This window comes from Lepus europaeus, chromosome 4, assembly GCF_033115175.1.
Source record: "Lepus europaeus isolate LE1 chromosome 4, mLepTim1.pri, whole genome shotgun sequence".
Lineage (NCBI taxonomy): Eukaryota > Metazoa > Chordata > Mammalia > Lagomorpha > Leporidae > Lepus > Lepus europaeus.
The window spans coordinates 10,769,031-10,793,737 of record NC_084830.1 but is presented as its reverse complement, the minus strand read 5'-3'; the positions used below and the strand labels follow the sequence as shown (position 1 = coordinate 10,793,737).

The following is a 24,707-nucleotide window of genomic DNA, read 5'->3' as shown; positions in this document are numbered from 1 at the left end:
TGCACCGCGCTGATCTGAAGCCAGGAGCCAGGTGATTCCTCCTGGTCTCCCAAGCAGGTGCAGGGCCCAAGGACTTGGGCCATCCTCCGCTGCACTCCCAGGCCACAGCAGAGAGCTGGCCTGGAAGAGGGGCAACCGGGACAAAATCCGGCGCCCCAACCAGGACTAGAACCCGGGGTGCTGGCGCCGCAGGCAGAGGAGTAGCCTAGTGAGCCGTGGCGCCGGCCTCCTATAATTTCTCTTTTCTGACTGTACTCAAGTTCCATTTTTCCATAGTTATCCTACTTGAGCCTTCCTGTTTCATCTCTTCTTATGTATCATAATCAGGGCTTTTGAGTTTCACATGTTTAGGAGAGGAATGAATGACTTTCTCACACTTCATGTGCTAAATTAAATGAAGAATTCATATTGCTTAGGCTTGCCAGTTTGGGGAGGGGACTTGTGTGTGTTCAGCCAGTTTTTATTTTTCATTTTGAAAAAAGGAAGAGGTTGAAATAAGATGGTATCTGGGTCAAGTGAGTTTGTTGGGAGGTACTAAAAGCATGCTTTAAGAAAAAAAATATAAGTAAGTGCACTTTCTTATTTAAACTGTTTGAAAATCTGCTTTTATTCAACTAGCAATGCAAGTGCCTTAGTATTCTATTTAGGCTAAGTGGCTTTGTTAGCAGAATTTGATATGGATATTATCAAGTTCTTGTTAGCTTTATATTTGATGTCAACCACAATGCAGATAAGTTACTGAGTGTCCTTTCCTAATTAATTAGAAGTAAAGTGAACTAGGCACTTCCTGATCAGTAGGTAAAAGGATCTAGAAGCAGGAAGATCAACTAGAAAAAAGTCTAATACAACATGAAGGACTACGTTCAGGTACCTGCAGCCGAACTAGAAAAGCCTTATGAATTTACTTCAAGGGAGTCAACCACATTTCTATATCCGAGTAGGTCTAATGGTTTGATTTTATCTATTCTTGTGATGTTCGTAAGTACTGTATTCTCTTACTTAATGTAATCTCTCAAGTAATTTCTTTTATGATTATTGCCAATCATTTTAACCTTATATTGTCTATTGTATAGTACAATTTCATAAAAAGTTTGGGAAATGGAAATTTTAACCTCATTTCATAAATCTTCTTTATAGTGGACAGCTTTTCATTTATAGTATGTGTTCATGCAGGTATTTCTGTTTCATTATGGCCTTTCCTGAAAATCTCACTGGTGTTTTTACTTGCCTGTTACGCAGCACATTCCTCATCTGTTAGGTACACACATTCCTGCAATCATGTGTATCAGTCATGATTTGTAGAAAGCTAAAATGTTTAAGCAGTTTTGACGTTGGACTTGAATGTAGTGTCAGAGTTGCCCTTTGAAGTCATCAGATCTGGGTAGGATTCATGGTTGCTGAGGCTTTTCACCAGCTAGATGAAGCTGGGCAAATGGGCCTCACAAAACTTCTGTTTCCTCCTTCGTCGATGGGGATAATAACCCCATCTCACACAGCTGCTTTAGCAGTAAAGGAATAATGTTGAAAAGCCCTAGTGTACGGTACACACATCGTGTTCAGAAAATGGCAGTTAACCCAGCTGGTACTATTCTTATTGAAAACTTGTGCATTGTATATGAAATTTATTGAGATTTTTAAATGATTAGTTTACAGCAAAGATTTCTCATTGTTGCACCCTTGATCACCTTAAGCTTAGCCTGATTGTATTATTACTCTACATTACCAAGAGTGTTACCATTTTCTGGAATGCTTAATAAATATATATAATTTTATTCAATTTTCATAGTGGTTATGAAAAAATATTATTACATCTGTTTTACTGGTGACGGATAGGTGTGGTAAGACAAGTAACCTCCTCCTTGTGTCTCCCACCCCTACTTCTCCCCTTCCCTGCTGGACATGTCTCCAGATTCACCGCATGTATGTCTGACTCCAGCGCCCCGACCAGGACTAGAACCCGGTGTTCCGGCGCCGCAAGGCGGAGGATTAGCCTAGTGAGCCGCGGCGCCGGCCCCATATGTTTTTTTTTTTTAATTTATTTATTTATTTGAAAGCTATACAGAGAAAGAAGGAGAGGCAGAGAGAGAGAGAGAGAGGGAGAGAGAGAGAGAGAGCGAGCGAGAGGGGTCCTCGATCTGTTGGTTCACTCTCCAATTGGCCACAACGGCCAGAGTTACACTGATCCGAAGCCAGGAATGAGGAGCTTCTTCCAATTTTCCCATGCAGGTGCAGGGGCCTAAGGACTTGAGCCATCTTCCACTGCTTTCCCAGGCCATAGCAGAGAGCTGGATCAGAAGTGGAGCAGCTAGGACTCCAGCCAGTGCCCTTATGGGATGTTGGCATTGCAGGCGGCAGCTTTACCCACTACACCACAGTGCCGGCTCCACACATATTTTTTTAAAAAATATTTATGTATTGATTTGAAAGAGAGAGAACGAGCATCCATCCACTGGTTCACTCCCCAAATGGCCACATTGTATCTTCTAACTGGATCCTCCTAAGTGATTGGCAGGGGCCCAGATTCTTGCCATCTTTAACTGCTTTCCCACTCACATTAGCAGGGAGCTGGATTGGAAGTAGAGCAGCCAGGACTCAAACCCAAACCCAAATACAAACCCAAATACAAATTGCCAGCGTTCAAAGCAGCAACTTAACCCACTGCACCACAACACTGGCCCCTGCCTCTAAATTTTAAAAAATCTTTAAAGCTGTATTTCACTGAAAGGCAAAGAGAGAAGCAGACAGGGATCTCCCATCCACTGGTTCCCTCCCTGATGCCTGCAACAGCCAGGGCTGAGCCCAGAACTCAATGTGGGTATCCCATGTAGGTGACAGGGACCCAACTACTTGAGCCATCGCTGCTGCCTCCCAGCGTGTACGTGAGCAGGAAGTTGATATTGGGAGCAGAGCTATGACACAAATCCATGCATTCCAATATGGGATTGGGGGTGTTCCAAATGGCACCTTAACCTCTGTGCCAGACATCTACCCCACATGCAGATTGTTAGAAGCTGTGTTTGGGAGGGGTGAAAAATACAGCTTTCTCATTTCTGTGTCACTTTCTGAATTTGCATAGCTTTTCTTGTTTGTGGCAGTTTATACTTTTTAAGTAGCATACTCATATTCAGAAACTGAAATTTCTAGGTCAGTTTACAATATTAATATTTCTGTACTTTTTATTTTTTAAACAGGAGTATGTTGCTGCTGTTCTGCATTGCGTCCTCGCTACAAACGCCTGGTGGACAACATATTCCCTGAAGATCCAAAAGTAAATTGATCTACATCTACTGATCCTTCTCTTTGCTGACCCATTCTGCCCCCTGCTGACCTCCCTAAGGTTTCCCTAATTTCATTTCTCTATTTTTACCCTTACATCTCGTCTTATACATTACTATTTTTATACTTCCGTCTTTTACTTTTGAGTGACCTATGCTCGACTTTCTACTTTTCAGATCCTGTTCATAGATTAAACACAAATCTGGAGTGATAGGTGATATTCTTTCATAATCTGTATAATGTCTAATTTAACACTCAGCAAAAACTTATGAACCAGTGTTAGATTATGTATACTGAGGCCGGTGCCGTGGCTCAACAGGCTAATCCTCCGCCTAGCGGCGCCGGCACACCAGGTTCTAGTCCTGGTCGGGGCGCTGGATTCTGTCCCGGTTGCCCCTCTTCCAGGCCAGCTTTCTGCTGTGGCCTGGGAGTGCAGTGGAGGATGGCCCAAGTGCTTGGGCCCTGCACCCCTTGGGAGACCAGGATAAGCACCTGGCTCCTGGCTTCGGATCAGCGCGGTGCGCTGGCCGCAGCACGCCGGCCGTGGCAGCCATTGGAGGGTGAACCAATGGCAAAGGAAGACCTTTCTCTCTGTCTCTCTGTCTCTCACTGTCCACTCTGCCTGTCAAAAATAAAAAAAATAAATAAATAAAAAATAAAAAAAGATTATGTATACTGAGTACTCAAGTTATAACTGAAGAGAGCATGATTTGTTGCCGTCACCCAGCTCATAGATAAATCCGTTGGCTATTACGATATTGTGTGAAAAAATTTTGTGACAGGCGCTATGGCAGCCGGTGCCGCTGCTCAATAGGCTAATCCTCCACCTAGCAGCGCTGGCACACCGGGTTCTAGTTCCGGTCGGGGCACCAGATTCTGTCCCGGTTGCCCCTCTTCCAGGCCAACTCTCTGCTATGGCCCGGGAGTGCAGTGGAGGATGGCCCAAGTGCTTGGGCCCTGCACCCCATGGGAGACCAGGAGAAGCACCTGGCTCCTGGCTTTGGATCAGCGCGGTGCGCCGGCCATTGGAGGGTGAACCAATGGCAAAGGAAGACCTTTCTCTCTGTCTCTCTCTCTCGCAGTGTCCACTCTGCCTGTTTTTAAAAAAAAAAAAAAAAAAAAAGGCGCTATGGCATACACAGGAGTGCTGTCTAATTTGGATTTAGTAGATGAAAGCCCTGGAGGAAATGAAATCTAAGCTAGGATCCAAAGAATAAGTAGGGATTGGCTGTAATCTTCTTTTCTTTTAGAAGAGAATTGAGAGGTAAAGAAAGACTGTTCTAGAGTTGTTTTTTTTTTTTTTTTGGTTTTGTTTTTTTAATTTTATTTTTATTTATTTCAAAGGCAAAGTTAGAGAAGGGGAATGAGAGAGAGAGAATATTCAGATCTTTATTTCCCTGACGATCTGACATATGGTCACTGAAGGTAAAGTGGAGGCCAAATTATGGGGGAATGTAAATGACAGGCAAGACTTCTGCCTTATCCACTTTAACTTGTAGACAGCACAAGACTCTTCAGCTTGCTCATGGGAGCGATGACATAAATTGGAGAATGACTACTGAAAGAATCTTTATTTTTGCCAGAGATTTAGGTAAGCTTTATTTACTATTTTTTTTTCTTTTTCTTTTTCTTCTTCTTCTTCTTCTTTTTTTTTTTTTTTTTTTTTTTTGACAGGCAGAGTGGATAGTGAGAGAGAGACGGAGAGAAAGGTCTTCCTTTTTGCCGTTGGTTCACCCTCCAATGGCTGCTGCGGCCGGCGCATAGTGCTGATCCGAAGCTTGGAGCCAGGTGCTTCTCCTGGTCTCCCATGCGGGTGCAGGGCCCAACCCCGTCCTCCACTGCCTTCCCGGGCCATAGCAGAGAGCTGGCCTGGAAGAGGGGCAACCGGGATAGAATCTGGCGCCCCAACCGGGACTAGAACCAGGTGTGCCGGCGCCGCAAGGTGGAGGATTAGCCTGTTAAGCCACGGTGCTGGCCTTAGGTAAGCTTTAGTTAAATGACAGTCTATAAAATAAGATTCATAGAAAATAAAAAATGAGGGCCAGTGCTGTGGCCTTGCGGATAAAGCCACCACCTGCAGTGCCAGTATCCCATATGGGCACCGGTTGGAGTCCTGGCCACTCCACTTCTGATCCAGTTCTCTGCTATGGCCTGGAAAGAGTAGAAGATGTCCCAAGTGTTTGGGTTCCTGCACCTGTGTGGGAGACCTGGAAGAAGCTCCAGGCTCCTGGCTTCAGATCCACCCAGCTCCAGCTGTTGTGACCATTTGGGGATTGAATCAGTGGATAGAAGACCTCTCTGTCTCTGCCTCTTTAACTCTGACTTTCAAATAAATAAATAAATCTCTAAAAAAATTAAAAATGCATGAATCTATGTACATTACTTAATTATTACTTAATTTGCCATTTTTCTTTTTATTTAGTAAAACAAATGAAAACATCTTGTGTATTCAGAATCGATCAGAAAGTAGATACCTTTAAAACAGGGATATATGTGCTATAGTCCAGTCACTGTTTTAGGAAAGCAGTCTTGTAGAGGGACAAACAAGCAAATGATTTTTTGTAATTACTAAGATAGGTGATCTGGAGCAACTTTTTGAGTTATTCATTGTGTGGTGGAAGTAATAAATGGTACCATTCTTAACAATCTTTTCTTGAGAATTAAATGAGTTAATACAGTTCTTTGCTCACTATTATTTCCCCAGTGTTTATCACAGTACCTGGCACATGGTTGGTACTCAATTGCTATTTGTTTAATGAAAATACTATGTGCTATAGTATAATACTGGAGTAAGTGCTGTGATTAAGACATAAAGTGGGAAAATCTCATCCAGTCTTGGGAAGGTGATTGGAAAGATGCCATGAAGAGTCTTTGGAGGAAGCTAAGAACTGAAAGAGGAATAGATGTCATCCAGGTGAACTAGAAAGGGGTTCTTAAGCAAAGAAGTTAGCTGATTGAAAGAAGTCATTCACAGAAGAATCAACAGATTGGCTCCATTTATGTAATGTGCATACAGACTCAGAATGATGAAAAGGAGGGCTGTGGTTGCTTGGAGAGGGGAGGATGGACTGCAGAGCACCTGAGAATCTGCAAACGATGGGAACAGGGGTATCTTGTTTCTAGTGGTGCTTTCACAGCCCTACAGAGTGATCACATTTCAAATTATATACTTGAAGTAGATGTTTACTGTAAGTGAAATCCTTTATTTATTTTATTTATTTTCCCCCCAAATAAACCTTCTATTTAAGCAATACAGACTTCATGCATTTCATAAGTACAACTTAGGAATATAGGGATTCTTCTCACTATAGCTGCCCTCCCATCTTTCCTCCTCCTCCTCCTGCCATTCCCAGTCCCATTCTCCACTAAGATCCATTTTTGATGAACTTTATACACAGGAGACCAAATCTGTACAAACTAAACAGTTCAAAAATTTGCATGGTAAGAAAAACCAAAAACCAAAACAAACAAAAACTATTCCTCAACAGTTAAGATGAGAGCTGTTCAAAGTCATTGCGTCTTGAAGTTAATTTCACTTCTTCTTTTTTTTTTTTCTAATAGAAACTTAATTAACAAAGCACTCAATGATAATCTTTTGGGAACATTTAGATATAATACAACTCTTTGAGGACAGAGGTCATACATGGGAAGTTAGTTCATAGTGACTCTTGTTGTTAATTTAACAGTTAACACTCTAATGTATGATGTCAGTGACCACCCGAGGCTCTTGACATGGACTGCCTAGGCTATGGAAGCTTTTGAAATCTACAGACTCCGTCAGTATTCAGACAATGCTGTAAGCAAAGTGGAAGTTCTCTCCTCCCTTCAAAGAAAAGTACCTCCTTTGATGACCACTTTTTTCCACTGGGGTCTCATCCAGCAAGATCCATCATGTAGGACATTTTTTTTGCCCCAGTGTCTTGGTTTTCCATGCCTTAAATGCTCTTGTGGGCTTTTTAGCCAGACCAGAGTGCCTTAAGGGCTGATTCTGAGGTCAGAGTGCTATTTAAAGCTATTGTCATTGTATGAGTCTGCTGTGTGGACTGCTTCCCATATTTGGGCATTCACTCCTTTTTAATTCTGTTATTATTACCAAGACCCTTAATCCTATCCATATGACCACTTTAATGCTTACGATGGTATTTTTACCATCTAGCTTAGGGGATTTGGGGTCCTATGGCAAGTTTTTAAACTATATCCTTAGAAGTAAGGCCATAGGAATGTATGCAGAACTATACAATTTACAGTTACAGACTTTATACATTCATAATTACAACTTTAGGAACATGGTGATTCTTCCCACAGTGCCCACCCTCCCACCCATACTCCCAACCCGTCTTCCTCCTTCCTCTCTCATTCCCACTCTTATTTTTTACTGAGATCTATTTTCAGTTGACTTTATATACTATGTGTAACTATGTTAATTAAAGAGTTCAACAAATAGTATTTAAAAAAAACCTGTTCCTCAACAGTCAAGATAAGGGCTGGTCAAGTCATTGCTTCTCAAAGTGTCAATTTTTTTTTTTTTCAGTTTTTTATTTATTTGACAGGTAGAGTTATAGACAGAGAGAGAGACAGAAAGGTCTTCCTTCCGTTGGTTCACACCCCAAATGGCCGCTACAGCCAGCGTGCCACACCAATCCGAAGCCAGGAGCCAGGTGCTTCCTTCTGGTCTCCCATGCGGGTGCAGGGCCCAAGCACTTGGGCCATCCTCCACTGCCTTCCCGGGCCACAGCAGAGAGCTGGACTGGAACAGGAGTAACCGAGACAAGAACCCGGCGCCCATATGGGATGCCGGCGCCACAGGCAGAGGAGTAACCAAGTGAGCCATGGCGCTGGCCCCAAAATGTCAATTTCTATAGGTGAAATACTTCTCGGTAAAATCAGTAAGGGGTTAAACAGAGTAGATGAGACTCAGTCATATTTAACTGATGATGCAGAAGAACTGATAACAATGCCAAAGGTCAGAGAACCAGTACTATGAGAGCTGCTGCTGAAACCAGATTCTGGGGCTTTGAGATACATGGATAGAGAACAGGCAATGTGATGCCTCCTAGACAGGGAAAATGGGGCTCCTGCACTGTGCCTAGGCCAGCTTACATTCTGTGGACTTTTGGGTTCATATAATTCTTTTCTGTGGGGGACTGTCTTGGGCACTGAGTACTTTTAGCACTATCTCTGTCCCCCTCTGCTGGATCCTAGCACCCTCTGCTCCTAGCCATGAGAATCCAGAATGGATCTACATATTGCCCTGTGGAATAAAGTCACCCCTGGTGGAAACTGACTGGCTAAGAGGACACTGAGAAAGTGGGAGATTTTGTGTTTGTTTTTGTTTTTTAAGATTTATTTATTTATTTGAAAGAGTTACAGAGAAAGAGTGGGAGACAGAGACAGACAGGTCTTCCATCCGTTGGTTCACTCCCCAAATGGCTGCAATGGCCAGAGCTGGGCTCAACCGAAACCAGGAGCATGTTCCGGGTCTCCCATGTGGATGCAGGGGCCCAAACACTTGAGCCATTTTCTGCTGCTTTCCCAGGCACATTAGCAGGGAGCTAGATCGGAAGTGGAGCAGCCAGGACTGGAACCACTGCCCTTGTGGGATACCAGTGCCACAGATGGCAGCTTTATCCACTATACCAAAGCATGCCAGAGTGCTGTGAGGGTAGAAGACTCATTAGATCTGCTGTGTTTCATGTTTCAGAGGGTAGAGATGGGTGACAGTTCATAATTCTGTATCAGACTTGTTGATATTTTTCAATACACTGAGTAATATACATTCATGCCATTCTGAATGCTGTCTCATTTGTTAACTACAATAAAACTATAATGATATCAGCAAATTCTGAATCATTAAAAACACAGCATGTTCACTATTTTTATAGGGGTAAAATAGACTTAGTACAACATTTAAAACATTTTTAAATTGAAACAAATTTTGTTTGAAATCTTTTCTCTAAAGTATATCCTAGTTCCTGCATACTGTAGTTCATTGGGCATTTCTCTGTAAAGGAAAGTGTTATAGTGTCTCATTCATTGTTTGTGACTATCCGTTTAAATGCTTTGCCTAATGAGACATTTCCTTAAATTTTGAAAGGTTCTGTGTATCCAGAATGGTGAATGTTAGAACTGAGGAGGTTATATTCACAATGTTTTAGCATAAATATGGATAAATCTCCAGGGGGAAGTGTGAAGAAGGCTACTCTTAAAAACCAAAACAAATAAATAAATAAGCCAGCTTTAAAATATAGGTAACTTTGTTATCTTACTCTTGTTGTTTTTACTTTCAGGATGGCCTTGTTAAAGCTGATATGGAGAAATTGACATTTTATGCAGTATCTGCTCCAGAGAAGTTGGATCGAATTGGTGCTTACCTGGCAGAAAGATTGAGCAGGGATGTTGTCAGACATCGCTCCGGGTAAGGGGACGGATTGCTGCTAATGTAGTAGCTTCAGAAAATCCTCCCTGGGCTACATTGTACTGTAAGTTATTATGTCATCTAGTCAGGCAGAGATAGTATTTGGAGATAAAATACTGTCATATTATACAAAGAAATGTGTGGTACCTACATAGATGCTGCAGCTTTTCTTACTTTCCTGGTGGTGGTCAGATTTTGTAAAAAACAAAAACCAAAACTCAAGTTAGTTCAGAGTAGCTTCAGTGTAACTCTCCAGTAATGGCTGAGATTTTTCTAATGAGAAGTTTTGGAAATTGACTGCCCTAGTCTGTCAGTGCTATGCTAGAATTTAAAAATCAGCCTCTAGATTCAAAAACAAAACAGAAAGAGCCCAACTTCAGCTTTACCCCTTAGAGGAATAATAAGAGAGAACCATGTTAGGCTTAGATACCAATGTGGGACGGAGTGCTGTGCTTGCTGTATTACTCTCTCTAAATTGAAGTCCATCATCTTCATCTAATCTCTGTGCTTGAATGGTAGTAACTGTGCAACTTGGATAATGCTTTTTCTGATACTATCAATATATGATCCTAGAGTACTTAATTCCCCAAGTGATAAATGTGTTTGCTGCACCTCAACATCGTTTAGTAAAATTTAGACCATTTTACTGGGTCAAGGCAGAGTTTTATTGTTGATTTTTGAAGGAAAATTACCTAAAGACTGAATTTTAATTTTTAATGCAAGATTTAAAATCTGAAAGAAGTAAAATTTGTGAGACATTTTCATGTAGTAGAATGTGGTTGCTGCTGCTGTATGGTTTATTCATATTTACAAATATAAGTAGATTACTTGAGAGATTTAGGGATATTGCTGTAATAATTATTTTGAAACAGATATAAATAAATATGCTTGAAAGTCTGGAAAATACAAAGGAAAGACAACACACAAAGCTTACAAAGTTGAAGCAGCTATGATAGCATTATTTTAAGAAGGGAAAATGGAGTAGTTTAGGTTTTGTGTACTTCAACGTGAGGATTATTTTATAATCTTAAGATCATTACTGCTATATATTAATTAAGATTCCAGTGAAAAGCACTTGGAATTAAAACAGCTAGAAATGCTTTGCCATCATTTTTTATCCTCAGGTATGTTTTAATTGCTATGGAGGCATTGGACCAGCTTCTCATGGCTTGCCATTCTCAAAGCATCAAACCATTTGTAGAAAGCTTTCTTCATATGGTGGCAAAGCTGCTGGAATCAGGGGAACCAAAGCTGCAAGTTCTTGGGACAAATTCTGTGAGTAAAAGTATTCTCTTAATAATTTTAATTAGCATATTTAGAATAATTTCTTCTTAGAATGTCTTTACCTGATAAAGGCAAATTCCTTGGGCAGGGTAATTTAGCAATTATTATTAACAAAGATGATTAGCTTTTTCTCCTGCTCCTTATGATATTAACTAATCATAATGGAATATCTGCCTGTACGTGAATCTGTGCCTACATTTTAATTTTCTTTGGATTGGCTATTACAACACTAACTTTGAATCCTACTCCTGAATTTCTATTTTATATCTTCAAATATTATAGTTTCTTTTTTTGGATGTAATTCATGTACCATAGAGCTCATCCATTTAAAGTATAGAGTTCATTACTTTTTATTATCTTCACAGATTTATGTATTTATCACCCCATTCCCTTCTCTCCTTGTCTCTGGAATTGACTAGTTTACTTTCTGTCTTTATGGATTTGCCTATTCTAAACATTTTAAATAAAGGAAATCATCCATTATGCAATCTTTTGGGTCAGAATTCTTTAAAGTAGCCTAGTGTTTCTAAGGGTCATTCATGTGATGGCATATATTAGTACTTTATTCCTTTTTATGTCTGATATTCCATTGTATGAATACACTATATTTAACCGCTCATCAGTCTTGGGCATTAGAATTGTTTCCACTTGTTGGCCAGTATGAATATTGCTGTTATGAACATTCGTTTACAACCTTATGTATGAACATGTTTTTTGTTGTGCAGATTTAGCAGTGTAATTGCTGTGTCCTGTGGTAAATCAGTGTTTTCCCTAGTGGCTGCATTATTTTACATTCCCACTAGCACTGCATGTTCCAGTTTCTCCATGTCCTTGCTGATACTTGTTACTGCCTGTGATCTTCACAGAGGTTCTGAAGTGGGATCTCCTGGTGATGTTGATCTTCATTTCCCTAGTGACTAGTGATACTGAAACTTTCTCATGTGTGCTGGTTGATTATTTGTATATCTTCTTCAGAGAAACCTTTTTTAGACACTTTGTTCACCTTTTGATTGGATTGTGTTCATCGTTGAGTTGTAAAAGTTCTTTATATATTCTTGATGTCAGTCCTCCATCAGATACATGATTTGCAAATATTTTTTCCTGTTCTATCATTGCTTTTGTCATTCTTTATGGTATGTTTTAAATCACTGATATTTTTAATTTTGATGAAGTTCAGTTTATTTTTTTTCTTTTGTGCTTTTAATCTTACATATGAGAAGTAATTGCCTATTCCAAGGTCATAAGGATTTACTTCTTTTGTAAACCTAAAGTTTTATATTTTTTAGGTCTATTACCCTTCCTGAGTTAATTTTTGTATTTAATGTAAATTAGAGGTTCAGCTTTTTTTTTTTCATTTATTAAACTTTTATTTAATGAATATAAATTTCCAAAGTACAGCTTATGGATTACAATGGCTTCCCCCTTCCCATTATCCACAGTTTGTTTAAAGGTACTCAGTTGTCACATTACTGTTTGTTGAACAGACTATTCTTTCCCCATTGAATGGAGTTGGAACACTTTGGAAAATCAATTAAGCATGAGTGTAAGGATGAATATCTTCATTCCTCCTAAGACTTCTGACCTAGTTCTCCTTGCCATATCCATTTCTTCTATCTGAACCACAGTGTATTAAACATATGGGAGGTTAAGGAAGGCATATGTACCTAAAGAGGAAAATAAAATACAGATAAGGTTTAATTTCATTGTATAACCTTCAGTCTTTCCGTTCCAGCTTCATTTCTGGGGAAGCATTAAGGAATTCTTCCTACATGAATACTGTATGTTAGGAAAAGAGTTGCAGATTGGTGCCTCCTCATACGGGGCACCGTAAATGTCAGGAAAAGAGGTGCAGAATAGAGAAGAGGCAGTGTACGAATTTACAGCCAGACTGAATTTATTCAGAGAAAATGAATTCACAGAGGTGGGTGACCAACTGCCCGCGTGCCCATGATAGAACACGTGGCAGAAGGCCCCAACCCCCAGGGGCTGGTCCTTTTTATATTTTAGGAGGGATGGGGATGGGGGTGGGGGTAAGAGACAGCAGGCAGAGGGGAATTCCTGGGACTTTCAGGTGTTCCAGCAACTGGTCTTTCAGGTGGCTGTGGGGGCTGGGTATGAAGGCTATAGGATGTGAGACCCAATTGAGATTCAAGGGCAAGGAATGCATTCCAGTGTTTATCTTTTGGGGAATGAGCGAGAATGGCTGAGGCTTATGTCTTTGTTCTATCACTATATATCCCCCTTCAGATATTTATTAACAACTAATAACATCATATATCATCTGCTATTGTTTCTGAATAATTATGTTCTGATACAAGAAGAGGAAGTAAAGTGACTGCCAGTGTGGAGTCTGATAGCTCTGATTTGAATTGAGCCTGCACTACTTTGGGGTTGTTTATCTTGGCAAGTTATTTAATTCCTCCTTGCCTCAGTTTTTTATCTGTGAAATGAAGATAGCAGTAGCACCAGTCTTAAATGATTGTTGTTTGACATGTAATATATGTGAAGCTCTTAGAGGAATACGTGGCACTGTTCTGTTAGCACTGGTGGCAGTGTTGTGGGATGAGGAGAGTGATGTCAGTTCTTCTCTCCTACTGAAGAAGAATTTCCGTGTGGACAGGTTCAGTAAGCAAAGCGAAGTTTACTGAAATCAAGAAGCCTCCTGATGCAGCAGTCTGGAGGGAGACGCAAGGGAGGAGTTGCCAGAGAAGCTTGCAAGCGCTGGCTCTTTGGTACACAAACTGTCTGTTTCTGATTAGCCCCTTTCTGAGAAGTGAGTAGATATTTAACCAATCAGTGGAGAGGCAGAATAACAGCTGATCAGGAGGTCAGAATAACAACCAATTAGGGAACTGAAAGTGTATGCTAATGAGACATGCCACATGAACCAATCAGGGAGCTGACATTGGAGTAGCCTGTTTTGCACGGAAGTGTTCAGAGTGCTCAATCAGGTCAGTTTGGCAGACTCACCAACATCTTAACATTACAGACTCCCATCCTCAGGACTCCCGGAAAGTACATGGTGTGTTTTTTCTCTTTTCTATGTTTTGTATTCCTTTTCTAGGGGCCACTGAAGTCCTTATCAGTATTAGATTGTTAAAAATGCAAAGTGTGTAAATAAAATCCTCATCCAGAAACCCTTAGTATGATTTTTTTCCATTCCTTTCCAAGGGGAGCGATGGGGTTTTCTAAATGCAATTAGGCAGTGCAGTGGGTTTCGTTTCCAACAAGGCGGCTTAAACTTCTCCTTTTCCTTTATAGTTAGGCGAGGAAAGCTTAGGAGAAATGTTTTAATAGCTGGTGGGGGAGGAGTTTTAGTGTATATTGTCAGAAATTTCTTTATTTGTAACCAGCAGTGCATATGTACTATTTTAATGCATCATTTGGGCAAAAAGACAAATTCTTCAGTTATCTGCTTTGAGTAAATTATATTAAGTAAATGCTGTCTGATCTTGACTAACCTTGTATTAATTTCTTAGTGTGCTAAGTGCCCTATGTTAAATATGACCAATACTTGAGATTTAATATTTTTAGATTTATTAGTGGTCTCTGTACATGTTATTTCAATTTGTTGATATTTGCCTCTCTGTGCTGATACCCACCCAGTATGGCAGTAGTTTATGAAATTTTTGTAGACTCTTCTTTGTTGGGAAAATTGTGCGAGGTATACATTTTATTTTTACCTCTTCTTAATTTTTTTCAACTTGTTGAAGATTTATTATTTATTTGAAAGGGAGGGAGATAGATGAATAGATAAAGATATCGATGTCTTCCATCCTCTGATTTCCTCCTTAAGTGGTCACAGCAACCAGGGCTCAGCCAATCTGAGGCCAGGAACTCCATCTGGGTCTCCCATGTGCGTGGCAGGGGCCCAAGCACTCAGACCATCTTCCACTGCTTTCCCAGGTGTATTAGCAGGAAGCTGAATTGGAAGTGGAATAGCTGGGATTTGAACTGGGATGCAGACTTCCCAAATTCAGTGGCTGCTTAACTTGCTGCACCATGATGTCCACCCCCTTATTATTTTAACCTTATTCTTTAAATATTACTGATAGTTACCTAGGGACACCTGTCAGTGAAGCTACTGACTATTCTCAGTGAGTGGTGATCCTTCTCTCTCACCTGCCTCCCTGGTTGTTTGGTAATGTCTAAAGGCATTTTTGAGTTTTGTGATGGATGGAAGAAGTACTGTTGGTATCCAAGATCCTAGAATGCTGCTTAAGGTCCTTTTAACATTTAAATGGACACAGGATGGTCCCCACAACAAAGATGTCTCTAGGTCCAAAATACAGCTTATAGTGAGAAACTCAGCATTTAAAACACTGTTGGGAATGTACAGCCCACAAAATCATTTGGTCTGGTCCAGCCAAGGCAACTGCAGGTGGGACTCGAAATTCAATAAATCTATAGCAGGCTGATTTTTAAGTTGATGATTTTATATGGCCTGTGAATGATGTCATACATATCCCAGTGGCCCTTGGCAGAAAACAGTTTCCCTACCCATGAAAGGAATGCATTACTACTCCCTTTGGTTTACCTTCTGAAACATATCTTAAGTCTCCTCCTCAATTTTTAAGTGAAAACAATTGGACTCACTTTTATGTGTGTAGACCACATGCAAGGCACTGTGCTAACTTTTGTTTGGTTCTCATTTGAACCCCACGAGAGAGATCCCATTTCACAGGTCACATAGAGTTAATAAATGCAGAATTCAAATCCAGATCTGTGTAACATAATCTATTCTCATCAAGGCATGGTACTGCGTCTCAGGGGTTTCTACTACACATGGAAAGATGTGTGTACTGATAGTTCTTTTGTCTTTATGGAAAGCACAGATAATATGGCTTTCAACTTTGGTAAAGAATCCTCAGAGTTAACAAGAATGAGAAGAGCCATGAAACTAGAAAGGGAGATGTGATTTGTGTAATTGCTCTGGAATGTAGCTATCTTTTTTTTTTTTTTTTTAATTGAAAGGTAAATACAGGGATACACACAGAGAGACAGAGAACACCCATCTTCCTGGACACTCCCCAAACTGCCTGCAATAGCTGTTGATGGGTCCTAGTCAAAGTTAGAAAATGGGAACCCCATCCAGGTCTTCCACACATGGGTGGTAGCAACCCAACTACTTGAGACTTCACATTTGCCTCCTGAGTGTGAAATAGCACTGAGCTGGACTCAGAAGCTGGAACTAGAACTGCAACCCAGGCCCTCCCATATGAGATGTGGCCATCCCAGCTGGTGTCTTACTACTAGACCCAATGCCTACTCCCACGGCTGCCTATTGTTATCCTGTTTTTTTTTTTTTTTAATTTATTTATTTGAGAGGCAGAGTTACAGACAGAGGGAGAGACAAGAGAGAGAGATCTTCCATCTGCTGGTTCACTCCCCAAATGGTCACAACAGCTGGAGCTGGGCCGATCCTAAGGCAGAGGCCAGGAGCTCCTACATGGGTGCAGGGATCAAGCAGTTTGGTCATCTGCTGCTGCCCTTCCATGCCATTAGCAGAGAGCTGGATTGGAAGAGGAGCAGCCGGAACATGAACCGGCGCCCATATGGCAGAGGCTTAACCCACAGAGGCTTTACACCACAGCTCCGGCCCCCTATCCTGTTCTTTATGCACAAGGATTGCTTCTGTGAGTGGTCACTCAGGTTATACTCTCGTTTGTGACTTCCAATAAATGAGAATAGAATAAAACTTGTACTTTTGCTCCAGACCATGCAGGATTTTAATGGGCAGTTAAAAAAAAAATCTGATTTTTTAGTTTTCTAAATTTTGTTTTCTTTTTTTTTTTTTTTTGGACAGGCAGAGTGGACAGTAGAGGGAGACAGAGAGAAAGGTCTTCCTTTTGCCATTGGTTCACCCTCCAATGGCCGCCGCGGTAGGCGCGCTGCGGACGGCGCACCGCGCTGTTCCGATGGCAGGAGCCAGGTGCTTCTCCTGGTCTCCCATGGGGTGCAGTGCCCAAGCACTTGGGCCATCCTCCACTGCACTCCCGGGCCACAGCAGAGAGCTGGCCTGGAAGAGGGGCAACCGGGACAGGATCAGCGCCCCGACCGGGACTAGAACCCGGTGTGCCGGTGCCGCAAGGCTGAGGATTAGCCTGCTGAGCCGCGGCGCCGGCTAGTTTTCTAAATTTTGAACTAAGGCTTTGCAAAAAATTTAGAAAATGTTAAAAATTATTAAAAAATAAACTGAAGTCATAGTCACTTGTAATTCCAAAATTCAGAAGTTATCCCTTAATATTTGGTTTGTTTTCAATGTTTATATTAGAGAATAGGGAACATATTATATTTAGGCTTTTGTGCACTTTTTTTTCATTCAAATTATTTGAGCATTTTCCCAGATCATTCAGGGTTCATTTTTAAAAAATTTTTTTAAAGATTTATTTTATTTGTTTGAAATAACAGAGTTAACAGAGAGGTAGAGACAGAGAGAGGTCTTCCATCCACTGGTTCACTCCTCAGATGGCTGCAATGGCCAGAGCTAAGCCAATCCGAAGCCAGGAGACAGGAGCTTCCTCCCAGTCTCCCATGCGGGTACAGGGGCCCAAGCACTTGGGCCATCTTCTACTGCTTTCCCAGGCCATAGCAGAGAGCTGGATTGGAAGAGGAGCAACCAGGACTAGAACCAGCGCCCAAAAGGGATGCCAGCGCTTTGGGCCAGGGCTTTAACCCGCTGTGACCCAGTGCCGGCCCCTCAGGGTTCATTTTTATCAAAAGCATAAGTATTTGGCCAAATATTTTCTGAAATTACCCCTGTTTGGTATGTAGATTGAGATTCTTGAAAGTTGGAAACTGGGGCTGGCATTATGGCATAGTGTTTGGTAAAGCAACTACCTGCGACACCAGCATCCTATGTGGGCACTGGTCATGTCCTGGCTATTTTGCTTCCAATCCACCTCCCTGCTAATGGCCTGGGAAAAGCAGCAAAAATGGGTCAAGTGTTGCATGGGATCCTGCCACCAATGTGGGAGACTGGAATGAAGCTCCTGCCTCCTGGCTTCAGCCTGGCCCAGCCTCACCTGTTATGACCATCTGGGGAGTGAACCACTGGATGGAAGATCTCTTTCTGCCTCTCCCTCTCTCTAACTCTGACTTTCAAATAAATAAATAAACCTTAAAAAGAAAAAAAAGTTTATCACACCTCTTGACTGTGATGCCTTTTGTTTTGGATGATGACTTAATCTCTGAATTTGAATCTCTATCTGTGAAATGGGGATAACGGCACACCCTGTGCAGGATGTTGAAGTGATTAGGTAAGAACTCATGTGGAAACACCTACCTAGCACAGTGTGTGTTGCAGAATATTTAATGGATCGCAGTCTAACCTGAGCCAGATGTAGTATTTGATAGTTTTGTGTTCCTTTCTAAATAATATGAATGATATAAATTTCTAATTTTGAACAAGTGTCCTAGTTCTAGCTGAGTTTAAAACCTTTTCGGTATCATAATTGTATATTTTTGTGCTTATTCTATGCTTATTTCAGTTTTGTTTCTAAAAGATTAGTAATTTTGATTATGTTGATACTCTGGTTGAGTAATTCTTTTGGATACAGTCTTTTAAAACTAATTATATCCTATCAGATACATATTAAATTTGCAAGTAAAAGTTTGTTACAAATCACAAAATTAACAAGAAAGCTAATGATAAAGGAGAGTGCATATTGAGGAATCCTAGGAGCCAGGGATATGACATATGTGAGGATATTTAAAATTTCCTAAGTATAATGCTTCTCTTTTTGATCATTACAAAGAAGACAGAACAAATTCTACCATTTCAGGATTTTTCTTGTCACCTGAATTTGTCATGATTTCCTTCAGTTTATGTACCCTTTCTTTGTCTCCTCTTTTTTTGTGTAAGTTTTACTCATTCATGTGTTTTGTAACAGCTGTCTAGGAAGATTTCTACCCACTATTAAGAAATGTATTCCCTAGGGGTATGTCCCAAGTTCATCACTGAAGCAGTGTCAGCGTCCAGGAAATGCAAAAGAACTTTGCAGTAAGATCCCTGCTTCTAGAGAGTGGGCTCATTCTCTAAAAGGAATTGAATTGCAAAGTTACAGCTAATGTTCAGAATGTAATACCCTTGATTTTATAGAAGTTCATTATTTAAAAATTCCTTTCTATACATGAGGGTACATCAGAAAGTTTGGAAAATAGAGTTAAAATAACTATTTTTGTGTCAATTTTTAAAAAAAACGTATATTTTCATCTACTTGAAAGGCTAAAGGGGAGAGAGAGAATAATCTTTTCGCTGATTGTTTCATGTATTTCATTTGTTTTTTATTTGGATATTGCTTGTTAAATAATAACTGAAAATAAATGTATTTGTTTCACAGTTCCAGATTTTGCTTATGTTGATGTTTTTGTCTTTCAGTTTGTGAAATTTGCAAATATTGAAGAAGATACACCATCTTATCACAGGCGTTATGACTTTTTTGTGTCTCGATTTAGTGCCATGTGTCATTCCTGTCATAGTGATCCAGAAATACGAACAGAGTATGTATTATTTTACTTTATGATGTATAGTAATTGATGGAGTTCTTTATTGATCAATAGTATGTTTACAGATTCTGTAATGATTATGAAAGGAAAAGAGGTATGGCTGAAGTGTGGCCTTTGGTTTCTGTTGGAAGTTATAATGGCCAGCTGAAGCAGCACAGTTACAGTGGTTTCCCAGATCACTCCTGAAAAGTCAGGGTCTTTACCAGAGAATGTTCCTTCATTCCCCCCCACTCGTCTCCAATTCTGCCATTCTGTCGTTTCCTCCTGCACGGACTCTAATGTAGTTACATGGGTATCCTTGCTGTTTCTTGCACTCTGTAGATGTATTTCTCCTCAAGGCACTTGGGCACATTGCTCTTGGTGCCTAGAACAGTTCCCTCAGAAACCCAAGTGGCTTGTTGCTTCAGTTTGTTCAGATTTCTGCTCAAATATCATGTTATCACGCTTTCCTTACCACCCTTTATGAGATATCAGCTCCCACCATTCATTATCTTCGTTATATATCTCTTTGTCTGTTGCTCCCTGGAATATAAATTCCAGGAAAGTGAGGACTTTTTCTTTCTTTTTTTAAGATTTATTTTATCTGATAGAGTTAAAGAGATAAGGAGAGACAGAGAGAGATCTCCCATCCACTTGTTCATTCCCCAGATGGCCACAACAGCCAGGATGAAGCTGGGAGCCAAGAGCTTTTTTCAGGTCTCCCATGTGGGTAGCAGGGGCCCAAGCACTTGGGCCATCTTCCGCTGCTTTTCCCAGGCCATTAGCAGGGAACTAGATTGGAAGTGGGGCACCCAGACGTGAGCCAGTGCCCAAATGAAGTACTGGCATCACAGTGGCAGCTTTACCCACTGAGCTACAGTGGAGGCCCCTAGGTCCTTGTTTGGATGACTGATGTATCACTAGCCCTTTAAATAGTGTCTGGCACATGCAGGGCTCTGGGTAAGCACTTCTAGAATGAATAAATCAGTAAACTGAGTGATTACTACTGAATCATTGTTAGTCTGACAGTTGTGACAACTGACTGGGACATTTTTGAACATTTCTTTTAGATATATCCTAGTAAAAATCTGAAACAGAATGCCTACCTGCAGACACAACCTAGAGGTTGATATCTGTGTAGAAACTTCAAAGCCAAAACAAGCTTGGGAAATATAGGAAGTAGTCTCAGTATGACTTTAGTACACCTAAACAGAAAGAAGTCCGCCTGAATTCAGCGGGTTATCATGGACAGTCAGTACTCAAGACCTGATGATCAGAACTTAGCTTGTTTGTAATTTTACTTTTAAAATAAATAAGGAAATATGCAAGCTACATGTTTGGTTTACATAAATGAAAACAAATACAAATTATTTTTTTAACTTAAAGAAAGCTGAGAGGTGTTTTGATAGTTATTTTCAGATAAAAGATTCGTTTCTGTCGGTGATGCTGTTAGTGTTACATTTTCCTCAGTATAAAGTAGTAATGTAGGTCACACACAGTACCGCTGTTATCCCTTTATTATGAAGTATAAAGCCTTAGACGTGGGATAATATAATTACCTTGTAAGAATAAATCTCCTAATTATCCCAGTTAAAACCCTTTTTTTTTATTTCCCTCCCTCAAGGACATTTTAAAAATATTTTATAAAATGTTCTCTCTTCTCAAAGGCAAATTATTAAATTGTTAATAGGGCAAAACAGATAATGAAAGTAGGCATAGAAAATGGCATTTTCCCCCAAGATTTTAAAAGTTTTGCTTTCTTTTAAAATACAGAAAATAGAATGTAGTATGCATTTCTTTAGTATTATGAGGATTAGTAAAGTAGGCAGGCATTTCTTAAATTTTGGCTAAAGTGAATTTCACATATAAACCACTGTAGATAAAAAGTGTTTCTGATATCCATAATATTTTTAAAAGAATACATTTAAAAAATTTTGTGACATAAATGATCTTATATATTTAGGTGTTTATCACCCACTGCTGAAATATCTTATGAATATATTTTCACATGAAGGTCTTCATTAATATTTACAAAAAGAAACTTGAAATTTCCTATATCCAAATGAAAGGTTCCTAATTATAGGTCTCTCTAGTATTATGTGCTATTTGAAGTTCCTAAATGCCAGCACTTTTTTAATCACTGTAGAACAAATGAATAAATTAAAATGCTCTAACATATTAGAGGGCTTGATTCTTAAAAAAAATTTATATATTTATTTATTTAAAAAGCAAAGCCAGACAGAGAGCGTGGGAGTAAAAGAGCACTCACACAATCTTCCATTTGCTGGTTCATTCTCCAAATGGCTGCAATAGCCAGGTCTGGGTCAGTCCAAAGCCCGGAGATAGGAACCCCATATAGGTCTCCCACATGGGCAGTAGGACCCCAAGCACGTGGGCCATCTTCCACTGTCTTCCCCGTGCATGTTGACAGGAAACCGAATTGGAAGTGGAGCAGCGGGGGCTCAAATCTGCACTCTGATATGGGATATTGTCATCATAAGCAGTAGCTTAACCCACTGTGTTGCAACACTGGTCCTATTTTTCTCGTTTTCCTTAAGTAAAAACTTGTATGGTTTTCTCTGGGTGTGTTTGTATCCTCATTTAGGTTTTCACTTAGATACTTATCCGTCCTTTCAGTTTTGGGAAATCTTTATTAAATGGGGCTGGTGACTATTCAGATTTTCTTAAAATACATGCCTTGCAGAAACGGTTCCCTTTGGCTGTGGTGGAGATAATGCTTATCATCATGCTGATTAGCAGCAGGAGGAACACCTAGGCATTTTTCGAGTGCTTTATGTTTGAAAGTTATTTTTTAAGCACTTAACTGCATTTACTCATTTAAATTTTATGACATTCCTGTGTGGTAGGTATAATTGTTCCATATTACTGATGGAAACTGAAATCTTTTTGGAGTTATGGCTAGCCATTAGATCTGGATTGGATTCCAGCAGTGTAGCTGTAGCCACTGGTACTCCTGCCACACCCTTTCCACCCCCACCCCAAACACAGGCGCCACCATTTGCTGCTACTCCCTGTGTCGTCTTGTTTGCTCATGTGTGCTCTGCAACCTTGTGCTTTCTTGTCACAAGTAAGAGTACTAGCAACAAGTGAAGCAAACTTGTTTTTTTTTTTTTTGTAGTGCTATTAGTTTTGCCCTCTTATGATAGCTGTGCAATAATCTTTCAAGATGTCTTTACCTATTAGAAAACAGTGGATACATGACTACTTTGAAATTAGCAGTATTTGTCTTTATGTCTTCTAATTCCTTTTCTTCACCTCTGCAGTCTCCTGTTGCTGCCACCTCCTCTTCTGTGTTTGCTGCCCCTGAGTGTTTGTGTTATTTCTCTGTGGGTTTGGAAAGCACTATCACCCCCTTCCCCATATCTGCCATTAAGCAGCTTATGGAAGACAGTGCTAGATAGGGTGAATAAACCTCTTCATTGGTGAGTATTTCAGGTGGCTCACTCTCCTGTCCCTCCATGCCCCCCCCCCCAAAAAAAAAAGTAAATAGCAGTCAGATCTGGCTAGAAGGAAGACGTTTTTGAAACAAGTGGGCCACCAGATTAGGTGTGCTGGAGCCTGTTCTTCCACCGCTTCTGTAAGCTGTTTCATTCTACTAGTCTCTCCTTATGAGCCTACAGATGTTTGAGAGGAAGTTGGGGGCTGTGAACTGGGAGAGGAGAATAGTTAACATTGCTCACTATATTGAACAGTTTAAGATCTATATTTAGGGGCTGGCGCTGTGGCATAGCAGGTAAAGCTGCCACCCCGCAGTGCCGGCATCACATATGGGCACCTGTTCGAGTCCTGGCTGCTCCACTTCCGATCCAGCTCTCTGATGTGGCCTGGGAAAGCAATAGAAGATGGACCAAATCCTTGGGCCCTGCACCCATGTGGGAGACCTGGAAGAAGCTCCTGGCTCCTGGCTCCTAGCTTCGGATTGGTGCAGCTCCAGCTGTGCGGCCAACTGGGGAGTGAACCAGCCAGACAGAAGGCCTCTCTCTCTCTCTCTGCCTCTCCTCTTTCTATATAACTGTGACTTTCAAATAAATAAATCTTTAAAATACATATATTTATACGTAAATATATGTATATTTATGGCAGAGATATCTATTACATTTTGATGGTGCTTATTTGCCATACCTTTAAAAGGGCCACCTTAGTCTTCTTTCTAGACAGACTGTGGGAGATAAGAGACTCTTAGGGAAGACCAGTGAGAAAAGTCTGCAGAAACAGGAAGGGTATAACAGGAATAGTGAGATTCTATCAGCTTTTACTTATAGGCAAGAAGTAGAAAGACTCTAGTTCATATTATTGAGGTTATTATCATCATCATAGGAAAACCTATGATACATGAAGTACATATGTCTATATTGTAATGTTTCTGAGCTGTGTTTTTATGTCTTTTTAAATTTTTAAAAATATTTTAGGAATAAGCATTGTGGTACTATGGGTTAAACTGCAGCTTGGGACTCCTGCATCCCATTTCAGCGTGCCTAGAATTGAGTCTTGCCTCTGCTTCTGATCCAGCTTCTTGGTAGTGTGCCTGGAGGCAGCAGATGATAGCCCAAGTACTTAGGTCCCTGCTGCCCATGTGGGAGACTTAGATTTCCTGGCTCCTGACTTCAGCCTGGCCTGGCCCAGCTATTCCAAGCCTTTGGGGATAAACCAGCAAATGGAGTATCTCATTCTCTGTCTGTCCCTCCCTCTCTGTCATTATGAATTTCAAATAATTAAATCTCCCAAACAATTTAAAAATTTTAATTGTACATATTTTTGGTACAGTGTGATAATTTGATACATTTATACAATGTATATTGGTGAAATCAGATTGTTTCTGTCTTACATATTTTTAAGATTTTTATTAGCAGTTACACATATGGATTGCAGTGATATTTCAATAAATGTATACATTGTGGAAGGGCCAGCACTGTGGTGCAGTGGGTTAAAGCCCCAGCCTACAGTGCCGGCATCCCATGTGGGCGCCTGTTCAAGCCCCAGCTGCTCCTGTTACAATCCAGCTCTCTGCTATGGCCTGGGAAAGCAGTGGAGGATGACCTAAATCCTTGGGCCCCTTCACCTGCTGTAGAAGATGGCCCAAGTCCTTGGGCCCGGTCTCACCCTTGTTGGAGACCTGGAAGAAGCACCTGGCGGTTGCGGTCATTTGGAGAGAGAACCAGTGGATGGAAGACCTCTCTCTCTCTGTCTCTGGCTCTGTCTCTCTCTGTAACTCTTTCAAATAAAT

General features: G+C 40.6%; 1 protein-coding gene across 4 annotated transcripts in view; it reads left to right on the top strand.

Moving 5' to 3' along the window:
* EFR3A (EFR3 homolog A) overlaps window positions 1-24,707 on the top strand; it is a 135,650-nt gene that overhangs the window by 47,776 nt on the left and 63,167 nt on the right. For 3 of the 4 annotated variants that reach the window (XM_062187976.1, XM_062187977.1, XM_062187979.1), the window contains exons 2-5: window positions 3,192-3,268; window positions 9,564-9,691; window positions 10,816-10,966; window positions 19,356-19,477. In XM_062187976.1, the coding sequence (XP_062043960.1) occupies window positions 3,192-3,268; window positions 9,564-9,691; window positions 10,816-10,966; window positions 19,356-19,477 (478 nt within the window). Of the gene's footprint in view, window positions 1-3,191; window positions 3,269-3,318; window positions 3,338-9,563; window positions 9,692-10,815; window positions 10,967-19,355; window positions 19,478-24,707 lie in introns of those variants that run through there. The other variant, XM_062187978.1, reaches the window with a different exon arrangement.